General features: G+C 35.0%; 1 protein-coding gene across 1 annotated transcript in view; it reads right to left on the reverse strand.

Moving 5' to 3' along the window:
* LOC149086490 (uncharacterized) overlaps positions 1-21,992 on the reverse strand; it is a 95,531-nt gene that overhangs the window by 28,550 nt on the left and 44,989 nt on the right. The window contains exons 2-8 of the mRNA XM_089255942.1: positions 17,801-17,908; positions 13,391-13,488; positions 13,132-13,295; positions 11,454-11,602; positions 9,842-9,920; positions 3,378-3,522; positions 986-1,139 (exon numbers count right to left, since the gene is read on the reverse strand). Coding sequence (XP_089112068.1) covers positions 986-1,139; positions 3,378-3,522; positions 9,842-9,920; positions 11,454-11,602; positions 13,132-13,295; positions 13,391-13,488; positions 17,801-17,908 — 897 coding nt within the window. The remainder of the gene's footprint in view (positions 1-985; positions 1,140-3,377; positions 3,523-9,841; positions 9,921-11,453; positions 11,603-13,131; positions 13,296-13,390; positions 13,489-17,800; positions 17,909-21,992) is intronic.

Genomic DNA, 21,992 nt, shown 5'->3' on the forward strand with positions numbered 1-21,992 from the left:
TTTCGTTATAAAATTGATGAAAATTTACGATTTTCGTGGCCCCTCACCGGGGAGATGTCCGACAAGCCTCCAGGTCGGGGCCCCATGGAAATGTTGACGGGTTTCATTTTGGGTGTCTCTTGATGAATCTCATTGATTTTTGTTGAAACCTAGAAAGGCATCTTTTGAATTCTAAGGCAACATCAATTTAGAAAAAAAGGGAAAAAACACCCTTTTTCGTTCCACCCTAATATATAGGCCTATACATAATTTTAACATTAATATAAATTATATATCGCGAACGTGGCGGTACGGGGGCGACGCTCCCATAGAGTTTTCATGCAATTATTATCTTGTGACTTTCTACACATTTTAAATCACTTCATCCTCGAAATCATCCAATGATCATCACCTAAAAATAATACCGTGAAATAGAAGGATAATGCTCGTACAAGACATATAAAATCATAAACATATGTTAAACATGGACCGGTGTGGTTGCATCATTTCAATATTATTATACTAAAAATTATATTATAACTGTGTGTTGATTTTTTTTCTTCAATTCTTGCGTCGATTTGACAAAATATCAAATAAAGAAATAACGAAATAAAAGATTTCTCGGAAATAGTTTCGAAAATTAAAATCATTCTTCGACATTTTGTGATTTAGGTTAAAAAACCGTATACAGTCTGCACGATCGGAGTTTTTATTTGATACGGTAAGTTCCACGTTTAGTTGAACTAGTTGTTTACCCTACGTGTGGCAACAATGCCCACTAGGTAGCCGAAACGAGACAAGTTCTGTCTTTTTTGTCTCTTCGATAACGTTGTAAATATATATTTCTTCCTTCGTTAAGGCAAAGGGATATATTGTGTTCTTCAATTGTGTGATATCATCATCATTATAAATTGCGTTAAATCGTTATTTCCACATTCAAAGCACGTCTATTGGAATTAAAAACAATACTGTCATTAGTTATTTCAATTGTTTCAATAATGCATACTTTCTTCGCGGATGATGTCGCCCTCGACGTTCGTTTTCAGTCGGAGGAACGTAGTTATTTCGACGTCGTAGACCTCGTTTTTGTAATGCGGCAAAAACCTTGGAATTTCTCTCTTCCTCCGGCCGTTACCGTCGGCTTGACCGTAGCAATCCACCTGTCGATCATCGAAAATAGAGTTATCATCATTTCTTTTAATTGGATGACTTTATTATCAAATTTATTAAACTTTCTTTGTTACAATTTTATTAGGCCGAAGCTCTGGAAAAAAAACAAACTTTATCAAAGAAAATAACCCGTTATCTTGATGAAAAAGTGCAAATAAATTTAGCAAAAGTCCTAATTGAACTAGTAAATATTTTGTTCTAATACAGTCGAGTTCACTTATCACATACCCCGTGGGTGATTCGAGAAGTGTATGTTATAAGGGAGGTCTTGAAGTTAGCTTATATAACAGTTGTATACAAGCATAAAGTGCATTATTGAGATTGCCGTGGACAAAATAAGTTTATACAGCACGTAATTAAATTTAATATAGAATGAATACATTTTTCGGTTGATGTATGTTCTCAGGAATTTTAAAAATTTATTAGAGTACATGATGTACAGAACGTTCATAAATATTTGCTTTATTTAATTGATTTCACTAACATTATTTGGTTTTATAGTAACAGTTTTCATTTAAAGTTTTCATCATATTTATAATTAATTTGTGAAGAAGCAACTAATGTTCATAAATTTTGTCATCAATCAACATGCTTTTTCGTATTCTTTCAACAGGTAGACATTTGATGACTTTGAAACAGTGCACATACATCTCCACTTCACCAGGTCACAACAATTGTTCTTTTATCACTGCCATCTACCAGGTGATCCAAAAGTATCAGAAAAAGTAAATATTCGATGATTTGAAAAGCATCGACGATGCAGTTTTCGCAGAAATAGAGGAAAGAGAGTTCTTTATCACATGTAACAAATAAATTTCCCGTGGAATACAGTACGTACTAACAGGCAGCGCTTTTTTTAGTCAGTCACCACAGCCGCGGATCCAGAGTAACATGTTGGGGAGGGAAAATTAGTGTGAGTAAAGGGTGTACAGTGAATATACGTCCCGTATTTTATTGGCGAAACCATTATTTTCAATTTTATTTCTGGCTCTTAGAAGCTATCTATTGATAGGATACAGAGAGAGTCGCCCACACCGATTCATTAGTCATTTATCAGTAGCAAATGTATTATTTCGACCACATTTTTCGTTATTAAAATGAACTTACTAAACGACTTTCTGTAAAAGAATACTGATGTCACCCGAATACGACGAATATTGCACAAATAAGACACTTTTTATTTTTCCGGATATTATGCTGAGAAAAAAGCCATCTATATCTCTCTAAAGACACTTTTTGTTTCATTTTTCCAGGTTTTTCTTCGCCGTATGTTATATCCGAATCATTTTCTAGGTTAAAAGAGTGTTTTTGCTATGTTATATCCACAGCGTATGTTTTAAGAGGAGTATGTAATAACAGAGGAATACATGGAAGTGAATGGGCCAAAAATCGGGGATTACAAAATCGTATGTTATATCCATGGTGCATGTTATATCCATGGTGCATGTTATATCCAGGGTATGTTACATTACCGAAGTTATTATTACCGAATATTAAAGAAATACTACCTTTAAAAAAAGGACCCTGAGAGTTTTTTTCTCTCTGAAAAAAAGTGAATGTCCTACGCATTCCTCTTCTTTCGCTAGAATGGTACCTCGTGGACTGACAAGTAAAACATGTTTTTTACGTCGGGGCTCTACCGAAGATTTTAGAGATTCCTGAAATCGAAGTAAAAGCTAATTCATACACACACCAAGAAGGTCAAGAACCACGGTGAAATCATAATGTAATTGAAACGGGAACCAAGAAGCGATTAGTAAACACTTTTTTTTTCAAATGGACGTTTAATATTTGAATGGCACAGCGTGGATAAATAATTACGTGAAATACAGTTTTTCGATTTCCCTTTAGGTAAAAAAGCACTAGTTAAAACGCATAGGAGAAATATTCAAGAAAAACATGCATAATATTTCACCAGCTTCAGTTCATTTATCCGTCGAAAACAAGGAGGCCGCTTCTAATAAACCAATTAATCATCACCAAAGATCTTCAGAACATGATCTCAGAACATAAGAGCGGTTCGTGTTTTGAGATATTATTGATCCTCACTCGTGAACGCGAGCGATTTTGTCTAGGTAATTTTTTTCATTTTTTCGAAATCGAGTCTCGGAATTGTATAAATCATCTCAAATACTATTCACGTTGAGTATAAACATACGCTGACGGATACTTTGCATGAATTCTTTAATTTTCAGATATAATCTTTAATAAAACCAAACTCGGCTTACCTCCACGCATCTGTACATACAAACATTCACCGTGGCTATGAATATTACAAATTCTGAGCTCTGGAGATTGAAGGCACGAAACTGGGATCTGAGAACACCGTTATCCTCTCTGTATATCTGAATGACCAAAGGGTCTACGGAACACCTGAAGCAAAAAAAAAAATCAGTATCGAATACAGTAAAACCTCTCTTTTGCGACACAGACGGAACACAAATATTCGTCCATAAAAGGGGGGGGGGGTGACCGTTAATTAGGGGTTTGAAATGCATATCTTTTATTATACAAGGAAAAATTATTATTTGGCCATAATAGAGGGGTGACCGCATCTGAGAGGTGTCCGTTAAGAGGGGTTTTACTGCAATTGTATTATTATTACCGTAATTCACTCGTAATGTTGAATTGGTTGGTTTTCATCACGTATCTCCTCATATTTAATATGCTCATAATTCTAATAATAGGTGGATTAATTTTAATAAATTAGGTGGGTTTATTATGAATAAAGTACTGTGTTTATATCAACAGAGAAAACTTATGAAATGTGAAAATCTTAAAAATGGTCGAAAAACCGGGTAACATAGAAATGCTCTAACCCCGGCGCCTTAACCCTTTAATCGACAATTAGAAATCACTAACCCCCGCCCTTTCAAAGTGTCATATCTTTTTGAATGAAGTAGGCTTTCTTCCTATTTTCAGCACGTGCGAACTAAGGGAGTATAAGGGGGAAAAGTGTTTCATTGGGAAGGTCTGGCGGCAGATCCGCACGGTGCATTTCCGCATAGGGGAGATTTTGTACACATTTCCGCACAATCAAGCCCCTTCCCAAGTATCTTCTTTTTTTTTCTTTCTAACCCCTACTTTCTTTTATTGCTTTCCTGAAGTAGACAGGAGTTGTATAGGGGCTGTATCCACATTACATTAGTGTAATTTACTTCAACTATTTTTTTTTATCACTCGAGAGAATGTCGATTTTTTTTGGAATATTTCACTCCAAACTATTTTTTACCCATAAATGTTACGGGAAGTTGCTAAAGTTGTGATTATGCATAATCACTGATAGCCTCGGTAAATTGAATGAATTTTAATGTGTTTATCATTTTACCGGCGATTATTCATAATTTCTAATTGAAGTCTGTACATTTGATAAATGTAAAAAAAAATTTCATTTCTCTTGTTTTCATTTAATCTGTTTATTAGTTTGCGATACGTCCACGACACGTATTTTTCCATAAAAATTAAATTAAAATAAGTGTCGACAGATTTTCTTCACACACATAATTACGTACAAATAAAACCAGCATTACCGATCGAATGCATAATTTTTGGTAAATTCAATTAATTCGTTGACGATTTATTGTATTTACCAATACGACCTTACGAACTGGAGAACATACATAATCACCGATAAATGTGACGAAGTCTTGGTATATGAACAGAATCTATTAAACTAACCAAAATGGTTAAGCATAATGGATCAGAATTTGCATTTATAAAAAGGTCTCTTCGCGTTCTCCTAGAGTCATTCTTCCGCTTTTCTGAGTCTTATTTCGTCGTGCACTGGAGTATGCCGTAAGGTTTTGGACACTATACCTACAGAGAGACATAGACTTGGTTGATGGCGTGCAGGGAAGTGCTGTGCGTGCCCTTGTTGGCACACAAGGCTTGAGCTATGAAAAAAAAAACTTAATTTCTTGAATGTGTTTACGTTGGAGAAACGCAGTTGGTGGGAGTATGTAATCAAAGTGTTTATATAAAATTTTCATTGGGATGGATAGGATGGATTTTGAGTTATTAATACACCGTCAATCAACTGCTTCGACAAGGGGACGCAATATCGTTTATTAAGGAAAAATTCCAGATTGTGTGGTGACACAGGGAGTTTTTCTCTAGTAGGGCTGTCAATGAAATAGCTTACCTCCGGGGTTGTGAATTCTAACACAAAGGAAATACGATAGACATAGTGGGATAGATCGAGAAGCTATTCATACTTAAATAAGACAACCATAATCTTTTTATGTGGGCAGTGTATTATATACAGTATTATTAATTTTTTTTTGGTGACATATGCTTTTATATTGGGTATTTTAGTTATATTTGGCATCCATATTTTTTATGGGCATAATGTTTTCAGCCATCTCTTCGGGCAATTTGCCTGTCGTGGCCTTTGTATGTTTATATAATTACCGAATTTTTCACTTTTACCGTAACCTGTGTATGGATATTAGATATAATACGTTGTACACGTGTGTGTTAATCATTATGCTTTCTTTGATCCAGCCCACACGATGCCTCAGTCGTTGGCAGGAGAGAGAGAGATAGGCCACATGAAAAACAAATCTTCCTAAAATAGCTTGTCGTCTAACTGGACACCAGTCATGTTGAATACACATTTTAGGACATCAGGATAAACTCATAAAATAAATCAATAATTTACCGATTTAAAATCTGAATATTTATGCTGATAAAGAATCATCATTGTTTACAAAATATTTAAACCCTTTTCTTTCTTCAAATGAAGTTTTGTCCCTCCGCCCATTTCCTCCGGAAAAAATCGTTCGGAGGTGTACGTCCTAAAATGTATCACACTTATTGATTTAGCGTGTAAAATTAATTTGAATCCTCAACATAAATATTATAATTGAAAATTGTGTGAAATGCAAAATTTTTACTTTCTTGTCTGAAAAAACCTTGTTTAAAAATTTTTCGAAAGCACATTTACATGATGCAGGAAAAAAAAGCGGAGCTCCAAATGAGAAATAATAATTAAATAATAACCGCGCGCACGCGCGTGAATTTACCTGCAAAATATTTTTTTTATGTAGAAAATATAGTTTATTAAGAAAGAAAGAAAAAAAACACAATATATATATAAATAGTGTGTTTTTTTATTATGGAAATAAAAATAATTTTTATTTTTATAATTATTTTACAATTAAGAAAAAAAATTTATATATACAATAAATTTCATTTATTAATTCAAAAATAATTCTGTGCTATAATGAAAAAGCATGAAGAATATTTCGGTTGAAAAAGAGAAACATGGTTAATAAAATCTAATTAGCTATGAAGTATTGTGATCATTTTTTCTTTGAATATTTTTTTTATTTCCCGGTTATACATGTTAAAACACATACTAAACTTCTGTTGCAAAATTTTACTCCAATTTTGCAATATAAGCTAGAGACTCCAAACATTTTTTGATATCTTTCGTGCTTGCATAATTAAGCAGAATGTGATGAAATGCGTCTGTCCAGTTTAGCGTACCTTGCGCATCTTTTTTGCCCTCTAAATCCACCTCTGCTCGACGACTCATGTAGAAGTCACTGTATTTAGATTCCTCTTTCATACCCAGGATCATCATTCTGATCTTTGGATTTGGTTTACCCATAATGGATTTGAATCTCTTATGCCATCCTTCTAAGGCGTTGTTTGTTCTGTGTTTTCTTTTATTACAATTACAAATATTGTTTTCAACACCAAATTTTTGAACCACTCTTTTACAAAGTAATCATAAAATTCTTGCAATTTCGGGTTTGTAGGAGAGTTTTCCTGGATGGATAGGCACCCGTTATCTACATCTTCCAATGGTAGATATGCTAATGCTGCACACATACGCACATGTAATCTTACTTCATCATTGCTCTTGTAGTAATTTACGAGCCCTAAGGACTGTACGTGCCGCCATAGACATTGGTTGAAATGGAAATTGCATCCGAAAATTTTGGTTAGTGGGAAGAGTCTTTCTAGAGCCTTTACTGATGCAATTTCAAAATCTACAGTCACTCACTGAGGATTCCATCTGGCTTCTTTTAAAACAGTAAATAGCTTTGCATAAGAATCCTCCGGTTTTTTTTTTTCAAGCAAAGCAAAAACTATAGGAACTATTGTGACTTCTTCATCATTCCTACTTATGTCTGCATGAATCGTATACAACTGATAAAACTGCTCACTACAACTTTTAAAAGTCCCATCTGCGAAAAAGTTCTTGAAGCTTTGAAGACCATTTCGGCCTTTGTCACTAGCAAATACTATAAATCTACAACAAACGTGATGGTGACAAGCGTGCGACACTGTCTGTACAGCAGCCATCTACAATCTTTTGCACGCGAGAGTCATGGTGCTCAAGAGTTCTCGATCCTTTGTGCTCGCGGCATCAAGTCTTCGACTATCGAACCTTTCAAGTTTCGTTAATGGATGTATTTCAAACTTTTGCAGATATTTCCTGTATATATACTGTATATTGTGGATTGAAATACAGTACTCTTGCTAATCCGACACATATCAAACCGGAGTGTGCCGGATTACCGAAATCACCCGAATACCGAAAGTTAATTGAAAAAATCCATTTAAATAATATAAAATTCTTTGCAAAGACATGCAGTGACATGATTTCCTCATCTGTGCACGAAGAAACCACTCGTAAAAACGCCGGATTACTGGACCGGCTGGACTAGCACACCGCCGGAGTCTAATGTAAAAATTTTGCAAACAAATCAAAACCCCTAAAATATCAGTGAAATTTTCAGTTTTAGAGGTACAAATACAACTCATCTCGATTTGAAGAGAAATGTGTCCATGTGTCAAATTTGAAAACATGCTATGGATATTGCGGTAAGCCAATAAAGAACGGGAAAGGGGGGGATTATATAGTGAACAAGGGGGGGGGCGATTATTCACCTACACCCTTTTGCCTATTGAAGAATTTATTGAAGAATCAATTTCATGTAGTACGTAGGAAAAAAAAGGTAAGATATTTTACTGCGCCTACTGTGCAAGCCTCAGAAGGAAACGTTGTGATTTGGAGTTTTTTCTGTTGTTCTGATCCACGGTAAAAAAATAAAGTGAATATATATTTTAATATATACAATAATGATGTATCCACCTATTAAAGGTTGTTTTCTTTTATTTATATATTTAAATTATGAGAAATTAGTTGAAAAAGCGCGAGTCAAAGATTATTTCAGTGGCACAATTTCATGAGGATACAACCCCTCTTATAACTTCAGGCCATTTATGGTAGGGAAGAAAAGAGGAAGAGACAGGAATAAAAAAAGAAAAAGAGAGACAAGAAGGACCTTTGTTTTCGCAAGTGCGGGAATGGGCTGTGCGGAATCGTCACCAAATTCCCCATGCGCGGAAATGCACCGTGCGGAACTGTCGATACACCCATTGGGAAATCATTTTTACAAACTATCTGGGTTTGTCAATGCTAAAAGAAAAGGCTTTTATGGAGGCGAGATATCTCGTCGTTGCCGCTTGAAGAGTTAAGTAACTTACTGATGTTTTTTCATACAGTTTTTGTATTATGCGACAGCTTCTTCATAAAATTAAGGATAACTGATGCATTTGGAATAAATAAAATACAGAAAGGCAATATATTAATAAATTAATTAATATATGAATTAATTGTATGTCTTCTTAACAGATTTTTTTTTTGAAATTTTTAAAACGACAGAACGTATGGTCTTGAAAAGTATTTTAACCCCTTCACGTACAGGCTTTTGGCAACGAATTTAGAAGATCGCCATTTGACGTTTCGGTCATAAAATTGGTAACATTGGCCTCACCTTCTAGAATAAAAAAGAAAGGAAAGAAAAATGAATAGAAGAGGGAAAAGTAGTGTAGTAGATAAGAGAGAGAGGGATTTCAGTAGATTATTCTTCCCCCCCCCCCCCTACCGTACGTGTTCTCTTTCACTCTTACATATAATTCCCCTCATGCCAGAAGCACGAATGTGCAATGTCCTCGGAAGAAAAAGGACATGGAAAATGACGTTTCAATATGGATGCACATTCACGTTTCAGGCAAAACTCAGCAGAATAAGGTATCCAACGAGCTGATAAAAAAAGAGGGGAATTAGCACATTCGTGCTTTTAGCATGCGGTTGATGATGCATTTTGTTGAAAGACACATAATATGTGGAGGAAACAATCACTAACAAAAGTTGCCTATAGAAAGAACGGGAAAGAAAAAATAGAACTTCATTTCATAGGGTTGCAATAAATCTCTACGATGATGAGGAGAGAAGAAAGGAAACACAGAGAGCTATGTATTTAATTCATTCCACTGACGTTTGGAAGAAATATTTCGTCCGTGATCGTAAAGAGGTTAAAAAATGATAACGAAAAAAGGTAAAGGTAATAATAATAATAATAATAATAATATCATAATGGAAAAAATAGTAAAAGTTAAATTGATTGTAAAAATAGTAGAAAATAATAGTAGTCCAGAAATTTTACGCGAGATAAAATTTTTAGTTTCTGTTTGTTTACTTGTTTGTCAGGATGTTTCATAAAATTGCTTCCGCCAGGAGCAGGTGATGAAGGAAATAAAACATTTCATAGACTCACAGAATCTCAATTTATACAGCCATTTGATTAACATTAGACGCTGCTGCATTCAAGTGATATAAGCTTCAAATGACGTGAGAAGGCAGTAAACGAAAGGTATAAATGATTGTACTCACCCATTCATAACTATGGTTTCCTCGTCGTTTCTTTTTTCATCGGTTACTGTAAGATAGCGCAGCGATAGCCCATAGCGATCTAAGAAAAGAAAATAGAAAAATATGTCCGTGATATTATTCGTAATAGGCTATGTCTTCATAAATATAGACAAAAAAATTGGTTCTTTGACAATAATTTCACATTGGCTAAAATACAATAAATTGACTCTTAATCTAAATAAAACTAAATTTATGCATTTCCAATTATATAATAACAGAAACATAGAACCAATAGCTTAGAACCAAATACAATATCATGTAGGACGTTGCTCACGTAATAATTGTCGCTGCACCGAAATAAATGAATCCGATGAAATAAACTATATCTAAGAATCGTTTTCAATAAAAACCTTAAATGGAAGTCTCAAGCGGTGAATATCTGAAAAAATAAATACAATCCAAGACTGTCACAATAATTTTTTTATAGGTTTAACATCAATAATCTCTATCTTTACAAAATATTATTTTTTATTCAGAAAAATCCCGATTTGTTCGAAATTAAGCGCCAACAGAGAGAGAGAGAGAGAGACAAACGAGACGAGAGACATGGAATTCAATACGCCATATCTAAACTAAACAAAACCATAATACAAAAGCAATTCATATAAATAGCACCTAAGGAATATAATAGATTGAATGACGAAATAAAATCAGAAAAATCACTGCACAAATTTAAAAAAACTACTAATAAACAAAATCAACGCAATTGAATAATAATTTATACATGAATTTTTTTCTTTCTCTTTACGAATGTAATGACGACTGAATATTATATATATCACGAATTATATACACCATTGGTTTGTTGTCAACCCCAATATATACTATAGTATCAATATACCTTGGACGGATTATGTAATCCCTTGGCCTAATGCATAAATGGTAATATATATGCTTTCGTATATTGCGTCGGTATTGTATATGTATTTTGTTTTTGTGTGTACTATTTATGATATGTTGTATATGTGTGTGTGTAATAAATTTCAAATTTTCAACGCAATATGCACGATATGCACCAAATGAGTTTTCAATACGATCCAAGTTCCGAATGTGTCTATCAACGATTCTTTTCTGGTTTTTTTTTCGTCCTAATAAAAGATAGATTTTCCTTCCAAATATGCATATGCGTATCGCATTCAGTACTTTCTGTACTTTGTTTTTACGGTATGGTTGATGGAGTTGAAAATAACATTCATTAGACCATTGTAAATCATCACTTGTCCAGGTTGAGGTTCACTGATTCAGAGTACCATCATATAATTTCTTCGTTTCTTAATCAATTCCAAACTCGGGTTAATTTTTCTTTTATCAGATTATTTAGAGGGTTCAGAAGCCCCAATCAGTGTAATTAAATTTTCTGAAAATGCCTTGCGTATTACCAAGTGCCTCTTCATTGTTGAAATTTTCAGTTACCAAAGCATTCAAAAGCAATCTTTATATTTCAACAGCAGATAGCGCCACTTACACTGACCATGGAATGAAAAGATTCTTTAAAGAAGATTCCTTTGTTTCATTTTTAATGTTTATTGACTCACACTGATTGCCTTCTGCCATCTATAGAAATCAAACATACCTGCGGCATCTTTTTCCAAGTAGATGAGTAGGTCCAATAGAGACCCTGGATGAACGATCGTGTCCGTATCGAGGCGCGTCCCTCTGTCTCTTACTGACATATGCAAATAAGGAACTGGCTGATGTTGTGACACGTTCCAGGAGCCTGACCTGCGTTCAAAATTGAGAAAAGAATTCGACTTAATGTTGATATATCCGTGAGACCGGCAATCGAAAAAAAAGGAGATATAAATTTCAATAAAATTCTTAAATGAGTCCAGAAACGAATACTAATGTAACTATACCTTAATAGGTCTTTGGATATAATTATAACGCATTTACTAATTGCATCATGTTTCATCCATCGAGGACTTCACCGGCTCATCTTCACAGCTCGAATCATTGAGCTGGTCAAGACTAAAATTGATAACGGTGGTTCGCTAACTAACTTACGCTGGAAGTCTGTTCACAGACGAATCTGGGTGGAGACTGTGTCATTTGATCGGTCGCAAGTTTAAAAGTTTAAACGTTGATACGATTTTTGAACCTCGTTACTGAGCAACCCGTTTGGTCTGCTGATCAAAAACTGAAGATTTCTTATACATACTGTAGTATGGGATATGAAGCTTTATAAAAAAATATAGAAACTGATCTAAGGCTGAGATGAACAACTTCATAATTGAATGAAGGAGAATTTTTAAAGGCAAATGAAAAACTGAACATCATTTTATTTTACACTGTGCACTTCATGCAACTGAGTTTGTCAGCCACAGTGAAAAAAAAAAGCGTGTGAGGTAGTGCGATATATATGTGATATAGTTAGCTCATTTCTTTCTCATACACATGCAGATTGAAAAACAGATGAAATCCTAAAATACCCAGACTGTTCAGTTTGGAAGTCTTACCATACGCACTGAACCCATCTACGGCTTTTTTTCTAATGAATTTTCTTTTAGTTTAATCGTTCATTTTGCATAAAATGATTCGAAATCTTTCTGAACGAGAAAGAGAGGTGTATATCCGTAAAGCGATTCCAGGAGGGAAATAAAATAATCTGATTTAAGTGACAGTTCCTCATATAGAATTCACTTTGATTGGAACGGAAATTTTGCTTACGACGTGGCTGTTTCATAAAAGTTCATGCATCCATATCATCTAAAATGGTCGCAACTGGAATCCGTATTCTTTAGCCAAGGAAGAAAAACATCGAAAAAATCTTCGTTAGCCGAGGTATCACTCTAAAAAACGTCAAGAAAACATGAAGTTCATGTTTTAAACTATTGATTTGGCTCACAAAACACACCTCTATCTAACTGAAATGACGACGAAATTATTTATTTTCCAAAATTTCAAGAGGTTTTCCCTTGTTGGGAACCGAAAGAAAAAATCCCCCGAGAGAAAGAGGAAGATATAAATTCTATTCGAAGGTTTTTTCCCTCCACAAAAGAATGATTCTATTTACGTAACATCGGATTAATAAATTTTTAAACTTAAAAAAAAGGTCAAATAATCTCAGAAGATAACTGGCCAACTTTTATACCGCTTCGGTATGAAACTTAAATTTATTCATCGATTTCAACGTATAATGAAGATAACATACATGGGAATCTCGCTCGAAATTATATTTTTACATTTGATATTCAAGAAGAATGATGTTGACACGCGAGAGGAAATATTCATGAATATCCAGCGTTACTTACTCATCGAACAAAGTATAGTTGTGGACGGGAAGGCTCTCCTTTTGCCAGTCTAATCGAACAAAGTCCATGTTGAAGTCACCCGGAATCACACATTGAACCAACAAAATTTCCAAATCCTTTTTTGGTACTTCAATCACTATTCTATGGTAGAAAATAGCGTGGCCCTGTAAATAAACGTGAAATATATTATGTCTAAACTGATAAAAGCATTTCGACATCCGCATCAATATAAATAAAAAATAAATCTTTCAATTCTTACCGTCTGTTTATTGAGCATTTTCGTGACCCCACAATGAACGGTATCATTCAAGTCAAGTCGAAACAGGAGAAAAGATTTGTTTATTTCCGGATCACAACCTATGACAAGAAGTAAAATGGACAAAAAAGGAGCGTGATTAAAAGTAGTTTTGAGGGAAAGAGTACAGGCTTGGTAGGCCAAGCATATCGCAAAACAACAACAAAAACCATCCATTTGCTTGTACCCGCACGTGTAGTTGTATAAAATACGGGGTGTCCCATAAATTCGTAAATAGTTAAAAAATTCATAAAAATGGAAGGAATCGGCATTTTTCAATGCAGTTTGCGAAAAAGTTATTCCCACGAAGGGAGATTTTTTTTGGCACTGAAAAAAAAAATCATTTAAGATTTTTGTCAGTAGAGGACATAGAAAATCACGGGAAACATGTAAATCAGAGTCGTATAAAATGGAGATTACGATTAGCAGCTCATTTCTGAATAATTTTGTTATTTTTGCGCATGCAAAAAGTTTTCATTGTGATGGTGGCATTGTTGGATAGAGCACTATTGGTGAAGTTGTTTTACCATAGCCACGAAACACCGGTCGAACCTTTACGAACGTTTCGGACACAGAAGAAAATGAAGAAAAGTTCAGGTCCAATCACTTATTTTGTTCAGTGCTTTCCGTTGACAAAAACTTGAACTAAGTTTATCTTTTTCTGTACCAAAATCAATTCCCCTATAAGAGAATAACTTTTTCACAAACCGCATTCAAATATACGCGTTCCTCCTATTTTTATGAATTTTTAAACTACTGAATTTAAGAATTTATGGGACATCCTGTACTTCTGTCTGACAATTTAAGCAGTAAATTTACTTAAAGGTACGGTAGTTTTATCATTATTTATAGCGTCGTCTGCCGAAATGTGTCAGAAAAATCTGATTTGTATCTAAATTTTAACTCCGGAGCGAAGCAATTCGTTGTTGACTATAGAGAGTTTCAGAACGCTTCATAATATTTGCTAATCATTAGAGAGATATCAAAGAGATCTACTATCACACCTGCATATTGCGATTTATGCTTCCAAAATTTTACATACACGATAAAAATGTTTTAGATGTTAAATTTTAGCTTGATTTATGTTGAAAAAAACAACGAAAATCGTGTTAGGGTGACAAGACGTGAGAATCTCAATTTACTTCGGCTGAACAATGTAAATGGGCATTTTAAAACTTCAAGAAATTTCAAATTAGCATTTTTTTCGCATAGAGAAGTCACATTTAAAATATCTCACTAATCCATCTAAGAGCCGCTAGTAACCACATCATCACCTCTCTTTTTTTATTAGATTCATTCATTCAACACGTGTAACGCTCTAACGAATTTAAATCATCTCGTTTTTGCTGGTTTTCCAATCACTAAACTCGGTGTGTTTTTTTTTTTTTGTACTGAAGTAGAATTCCGTCGCACGTTTCGGAATCTAAATGGATACCGTTTTAATCTATCTTCTATATATATAAAATTGATTTTCTGTGTGTCTGTGTGTCTGTGTATGTGTATGTTCTCTATACAAATCTACAATTTTAGATCGATCGTCGCCAAATTTTGCATATATACCAAATGGGACCCGACTTGAACGATAGGCTACTTTAAAATTTCGTCAGACCAGGGCAAATGCCCCAAATGGGCAAAAAACCGTAGGGCAACAATGGTTTTTGGGCCTCAACAATCACTTTCCGAACGTTTACTTTGGTTACCGTGGTTCCCTAGCGATGAGTTTCAGACGTGTTTATGTCTTTACAATGGTTTGTCACTTCTTTAATGCTGCCAGTTATGTATAATAGTTTATGCCTTTATAATGGTTTGCCACATTTTCAATACTCTCAGTAATGAGGCTTTTTGAATAGACGTCATAATCATCACCATCATCGCTTTTAGGGTCAGGAAAAGGGTGATCCTCATAGAAATCACTATTAAAATTGCCGATTTAACTGCATAAATACGGAAATTTAGTGGGGGGGGGGGGGGGGGTTCCCTGCCACATCAATAATTTTAAAAATTAAATTGAATTCTCGATTTTTGAAATATGGAATTCACTTGGAGATACGAAGCCCAGAAAATTAAAAATATGAATAATTAGCCGGATCTACTTTTGAGTTTGATATCCATGTAATAACATTGATTTCAACTTTTTATTTATATCTTCTCAAGCATGAAAATTAATGTCTCCGTATTGTCTTTTGATATTTATTTGCATAAATTCATATAGTTTAGGATGTTTTTAAAATTAGTTTTGGGCCCCGTAAAGTGCATCGAAAAAATTCCACAGCTTTAATTAAGCATTTTTGGAAGCTCAAACAGGCAGAAATAGATAACTTGAAGTTCAGGGGGAGGGAATCGAAATACCTTACACCCATAAAAAAGGGGGGGGGACTATTCATTTCTACGTTTCTTTAAATTTAGATTTATTTCTTTCATGAGTCGCGCAGGACGTCGCCATATTGGTTAACTTAGACACGGTTTGCATGTCCCTCAAAGAAAGAGGAAGATATCACGTGTTTCTAACAGCCTCATTGAAGAAAACCCGGGCAGCGCCGGGTATTATAGCTAGTCTTCTATATATATATAAAATTGATTTTCTGTGTGTGTGTCTGTGTGTGTGTATGTTCTCTATACAAATCTACAATTTTAGATCGATCGTCGCCAAATTTTGCATATATACCAAATGGGGCCCGACTTGAATGATAGGCTACTTTAAAATTTCGTCAGAGCAAGGCAAGTGCCCCAAATGGGCAAAAAACTGTCGGGCAACAATGGTTTCTGGGCCTCAACAATCACTGAACGTTTACTTTGGTTACCGTGGTTCCCTAGCAATGCGTTTCAGACGTGTATATGCCTTTACAATGGTTTGTCACTTTTCTAATCCTGTTACTATATGTGTAATAGTTTATGCGTTTGTAATGGTTTGCCACTTTTTCAATACTATCAGTAAGGAGGCTTTTTGAATAGACGTCATAATCATCAGGAAAAGGGTGATCCTCATAGGAATCAATGTTAAAATTGCCGATTTTACTGTAGAAATGCGGAAATTTGGTGGGATTTTCCACCACATCAGCAATTTTAAAAATTGTATTGAATTCTCGATTTTCGAAATATGTATAGAGATAGATATACGAAGCCCAGAAAATTAAATATGAAGTAATTAGCCGGACCTACTTTCGAGTTGGATATTCATGCAATAACATTGATTTCAAGTTTTATATTTGCATCTTCTCAACCATGAAAATTAATATCTCCGTATTGTCTTTTGATATTCAACTGCATAAATTCACATGTGGGTTAGGATATTTTAAAATTAATTATGGGCCCGTAAAAAGTACATCGAAAAAATTCCACAGCTTTAACTAAGCATTTTTGGAAGCTGGAACAGGCAGATGGATAACTTGAAGTTTGGTGGGGGGGGGGGGGGATACCTAGCGCCCCCTTTAAAAAAAAAAACTATTCATTTCTATGTTTCTTTAATCTAGATTTATTTCATGAGTCGCCATATTGTGAACACGGTTTGCATGTCCCTCAAAGAAAGAGGGAGATATGACGTGATCCAAAAAGCCTCATTAAAGAAAACCCGGGCAGCGCCGGATATTATAGCTAGGCGCATTTGGCCAAAATCCTTATTATTTAAAGTACAGGGTATAATCTATATCGATCATCCAGATTTATCTCCCGCATTTTTGTAATTATACAAATCCGCATTCCTCTACCATTTTGACAATTGTGCAAGTTCGAAACATGTTCCCTTATTTATTTTTGTAATTATGCAAGTTGCAAAATGTTTTTCTTTCATTTTTGTCGTTATACAAGTTCGTAGCATGTTTTATTTCCCATTTTTGTACCCGGGCGACGCCGGGTATTATAGCTAGTAAGTAATTATAAGTATATACTCTAACTTTATGGAAAATCGACCATGCAATTAAACGTACGTCAATATTTTTGCACTTTTATTTTATTTGTCTGTTTTACTTGGTTTTTTTACAGCTTAATCGAAGCAAAGTCATATGTAGTCTAGGATTCTATATATATTCTAGGGTTTTTCAAATTGTCCGTGTTCGCTAGATTTTTTTTTCTTCGTTTTAACTTTGAATTATCAACAACGTAAAAAAAACCGAATTAAATATTCGTGTAAACATTAACAAAGGAACTATCTAATATTGAATTGTATTGAACTCTTAAAACTTGCAAATTTCCTCTTCATGCAGTCTGAAAACTCAATATAAAGCTTCTAAGTCAAAACATAACAATTTCATGCCCAAAGAAACTGCCCAGGTCTGGTGTAAAAGAGATTGAATTAAACGACATTTTGTAAGTTATACTAAAGTTGACGCGAAGCATAATAACACAAACGTGATAGAGAAATAAAACACAAATATATACCGGGATATCCTTTGAGATTCTGAAGATAAACTAAAGGCTTTGGCTTTAGATCGCTGAGATTGAGTAAAACGGTCATAGTGTTTGATCCGCAGGTGACGCTGTAAAAAACTGCAAAGAGAAGGAACGATTTACAATTTATAAAATGGTAATAAAATAAATGAAGTATATATACAGGGTGATTCTAAATTCAAGGGAAAAACTTTAAGAGATGATATAAAACTCCTAAACAAGTATTTTTGGACATAGAATGGGCTGTCGAACCGCACTAGCAAAGACAGTGTAGGATGGTTTTAGAGAGTACACAACAGCACTTTCCACCAAAAACAAATATCATATTTTTCTCACGGATTTACTGCAATAAGTCCAATCAACAATTCGAGGGTGCAGGGTATTGTAATGTGGCAGGTCTTCTCGAGGTGCCGCTGTGGTGGCCGTAGTGACGTACTCGCGTCCCAGAAAAATTGATGGCAGATGGCAGCACTACACATTACAAACATTACACATAAACAAACTTCACGGAAGGTTCATTACACGCGCGCACACACACACACACATTCCAACATGTACCAATTCGTTAGAAGTTGCGCAAAGGAATATGGATGAGCTGCATGTCTGGTTTAGCAGTAGGCCCTTTCAAAGTGCAACCTGGGTAACGCTAATTCTAATACAAGCTATTATACCGCTTGATCATTGTTTGGCGTAGCATAACCTTGATGGTTCTTGCATCAATAAAAAAAGAAACTCCAATCCAAGGTGCATATACACCTTCGAATGGTAAGCACATATTGTAGCAAATACTTCGGAAAGATATGTTTGCTTTCGGTAAAGTGCTGAGATGTGCACTCTCCAAAAGTACGCTCTACATCCTTTGCTATAGCGATCACCTCTTAAAATTTGTTCCATGAATTTAGAATCACACTGTATGCGAGTATTTTGTAAAAATTCTCCGAAAGGCACATAATTTCTATTGTTCACTTTAGATGTAATATGAAACTGATCAGCATCAGTAAAAAGAAATAAGAGAATTTTGCTGTGATGGTCGAACTCACTCAAAGAATTTTCGATTAATTAAATTAACGCTCTCCTCCCCCTCTCTCTTCCTTATGTTAAAGATATTTATTTCGTAATATTCACACACACACACCGACTTGGTAGTTTTTTCTCATCTAACGCTATTTGGGAGATATGTTTGCATAAAAAACTACTAGATAAAAAAGAAATATAACTAGAGATATGATAGGACAGCCATTTATTATCATTTTCTTCTTATTATACTTTTCATCATGTGGAAGATAAAGGATTTTCTCTTTATCTACCACATTTTAAAAAGCAGATTAAAAAAGAAAATTATAACAAATGTAAAAAATATATAAATATAAGGATGATGATAAATAATTATTATGTGAGTTATTTGATAAGTCATTTTAGTTCTAATTAAAACAAAAAAATAAAATACTATTTTTCAAACAATTAGTTAATTAATACATAATAAATTATCTAACCTGGTACTTCAAAGTACGGTCAATACGTAAAGGGTTAAGAAAATCGTAAAAACAGATTTTGTGTTCGCTTTGTGTGCTTTTTAAAAAAAATAAAAATTACAAAAAACGATGGCAACATTTCTACAAAGAGAAAAAGAAACAAATCTCAAAACATTTATTATTTACTAATTATTTTTAAAATTCAATTGGACAATATACAGAGTGTTTCAAAAAAAATCATGACTATTCTGCTTTTAATCCGTTTTGATCGAATAATGTATAGGTAGAAAGAGGGGAAATCTCTAGTTTCACGCAGTTGCCGATAGGTGGCGCTAACGCTTTTCCTTCGGCTGTCACTTCAGTGTTTGTCAAAATGCCTCAAGCTGGGTTTTTCTAGGAATAGGTTTTTGCGCCGCGTGAACCGAATTAGACCATTTTGCGCTGGCAGAAAAGTGTTACATAATAACGCTACGCGTTTGTGTTTTCCAAGCGTGGCGCATCAGATCAGGGCGGCTATATTATAGTATATGGCCTTGGTATCAGCTACTCTGTGTCGTCTGCATGCTCCGGTTTGAAGGGAAGGGAAAGAAAACACAAGATTGAAGAGAACATCGGCAAAACACGCGGCGCACGACGCATTTGATTCCTCCAGAAGCAGTCCGCCAACCACACCCGACGTAAAGCGCCGTCGTGAGCCGTATCACACTCAGTAGGAAAACAGTCGCACTGATTTTCTTATTGGTGGGTGGACGACGTGTCGCGCTGGATGAATCACGTTGCGCGCGGCACAGGAAACTTGCTCCTAGGAAAACTCGGCTTAAGCTTCGCGAAGTGTGAGTCCGTAACAACTGTTCATCGTGCTTTTCGTCGACAATATCCTGGTATTGATCTTCCTACCTCTCAGAGCATTTGGAGATGGTATAAACAATTCCGAGACACGGGTTGTCTGTGTAAAGGGAAATCCCCTGGCCGTCCCTACTTGTCAGACGGAAATGTGGAGCGCATCAGACAGAGTTTCGCACGTAGTCCACAGAAATCCACTCGCAGTGGATAGAAACATATTCGCAAAAATTTGGGACGAATTTGACTACCGTATTCGTGCGACAGACATATACCATGCATCCCAAGGTGGACATGTTGAGCTCCTTTAATTTGGTTTGTAAAAAAACTTTATGATTAGCCATGTAATATATATAAAATTGATTTTCTCTGTGTGTGTGTTTTCCATTGTTTGTTCTCCATACAAATCTACAATTTTAAAACTATCATCTCCAATTTTGCATATATACCAAACGGGACCCGACTTGAACGATAGGGTACTATAAAAGTTCGTCAGAGCAGGGCAAATGCCCGAAATGGGCAAAAAAACCGTCGGGCAACAATAGTTACTGGGCCTCAACAATCACTTTTGGAACGTTATAGCAATCAGACTTGCATATGCCTTTACAATGGTTTGTCACTTCTTTAACGCCGTCAGTATATGTATAATAGTTTACGCCTTTATAATGGTTTGCCACTCTTTCAATCCTCCAAATAATGAGTGCTTTTTGAATAGACGTCATAATCATCATCACCATCACTTTGAAGGTCAGGCAAAGGGTGATCCTCATAGAAATTAGTGTTAAGATTGCCGATTTTACAGTAGAAATGCGGAAATTTAGTGGCACTTTCCGCCACGTCAACAATTTTAAAAATTGTATTGAATTTCCAATTTTTGAAATATTGAGTTCGATTAGAGATATACGAAGCCCAGAAAATTAAATATGAAGTAATTAGCAGGTTATGAAGTAATTAGCAGGTTATGAAGTAATATGAAGTAATATAGTATATGAAGTAATATGAAGTAATATAGTATATGAAGTAATTAGCAACCTACTTTTGAGTTGGATATTAATGCAATAACATTGATTTCAACCGTTTATATCTTCTCAAGCATGAAAATTAATGCCTCCGTATTCCGAATTGCAAGAGGCAGACGTCTCAATCATCGTTTACATGACATAAACTCGCAGCGCCATAACATGCCTTGCTTTCCAAAATATCTCTGGCATCAAAAAGACACTGGCATTTACAGTTTGCCGAAATCCAGACGTTCTCACATTCGGATCTAAAACACCCTTTATATTTTTGGTTTTTAACTGTTGAAGCTATCATGAAGCGCTGCCCCTATCAATAGGAAGTCAGGCGAGGGAGAGAACTCACACACTCACCCCGGGGAGCGTCATGAAAAAGTGAAGTTTTAGTGAGATCGCTTAAGCGCTAGGTATGAGAGCAAAACCATGATAATCGAGCTTGTTTGTGGTGCAAGTTTCGAGAACGAACGCATTTTTGCAACACACAATGTGTAACCACTTAGTAGGCTAGCTACTTCGTCGCACTTTACATTGGAAGTTCGGTTAACAAGCTTAATTCGTTCCGTCAACGGGCTCGTTATTCGAATCAAACTTCCCCATAGAAAATAATGGACACTCGAATAATTCGTTCCACAATTATTAAAAAACGGCATTCAATCAATAATTAGACACAATAATACTAATATATAATACAATAAAATATACATAATATAAATAACGCCATAAAGAAACATACAATACGATGATGTTTACAAACATTATTGACTATTAATTTACTCCAAACGACGAGAGAGAGAGGACTACCGTTTAGGACGATTTACAAACTCACTGTTGTTTGTAAACATTCTTTTTGAGTGA

This window comes from Pholcus phalangioides, unplaced genomic scaffold (genome assembly GCF_987345545.1).
Source record: "Pholcus phalangioides strain wild (caught in Gottingen) unplaced genomic scaffold, Ppha-v1.0 ptg000004l_1, whole genome shotgun sequence".
Taxonomy (NCBI): domain Eukaryota; kingdom Metazoa; phylum Arthropoda; class Arachnida; order Araneae; family Pholcidae; genus Pholcus; species Pholcus phalangioides.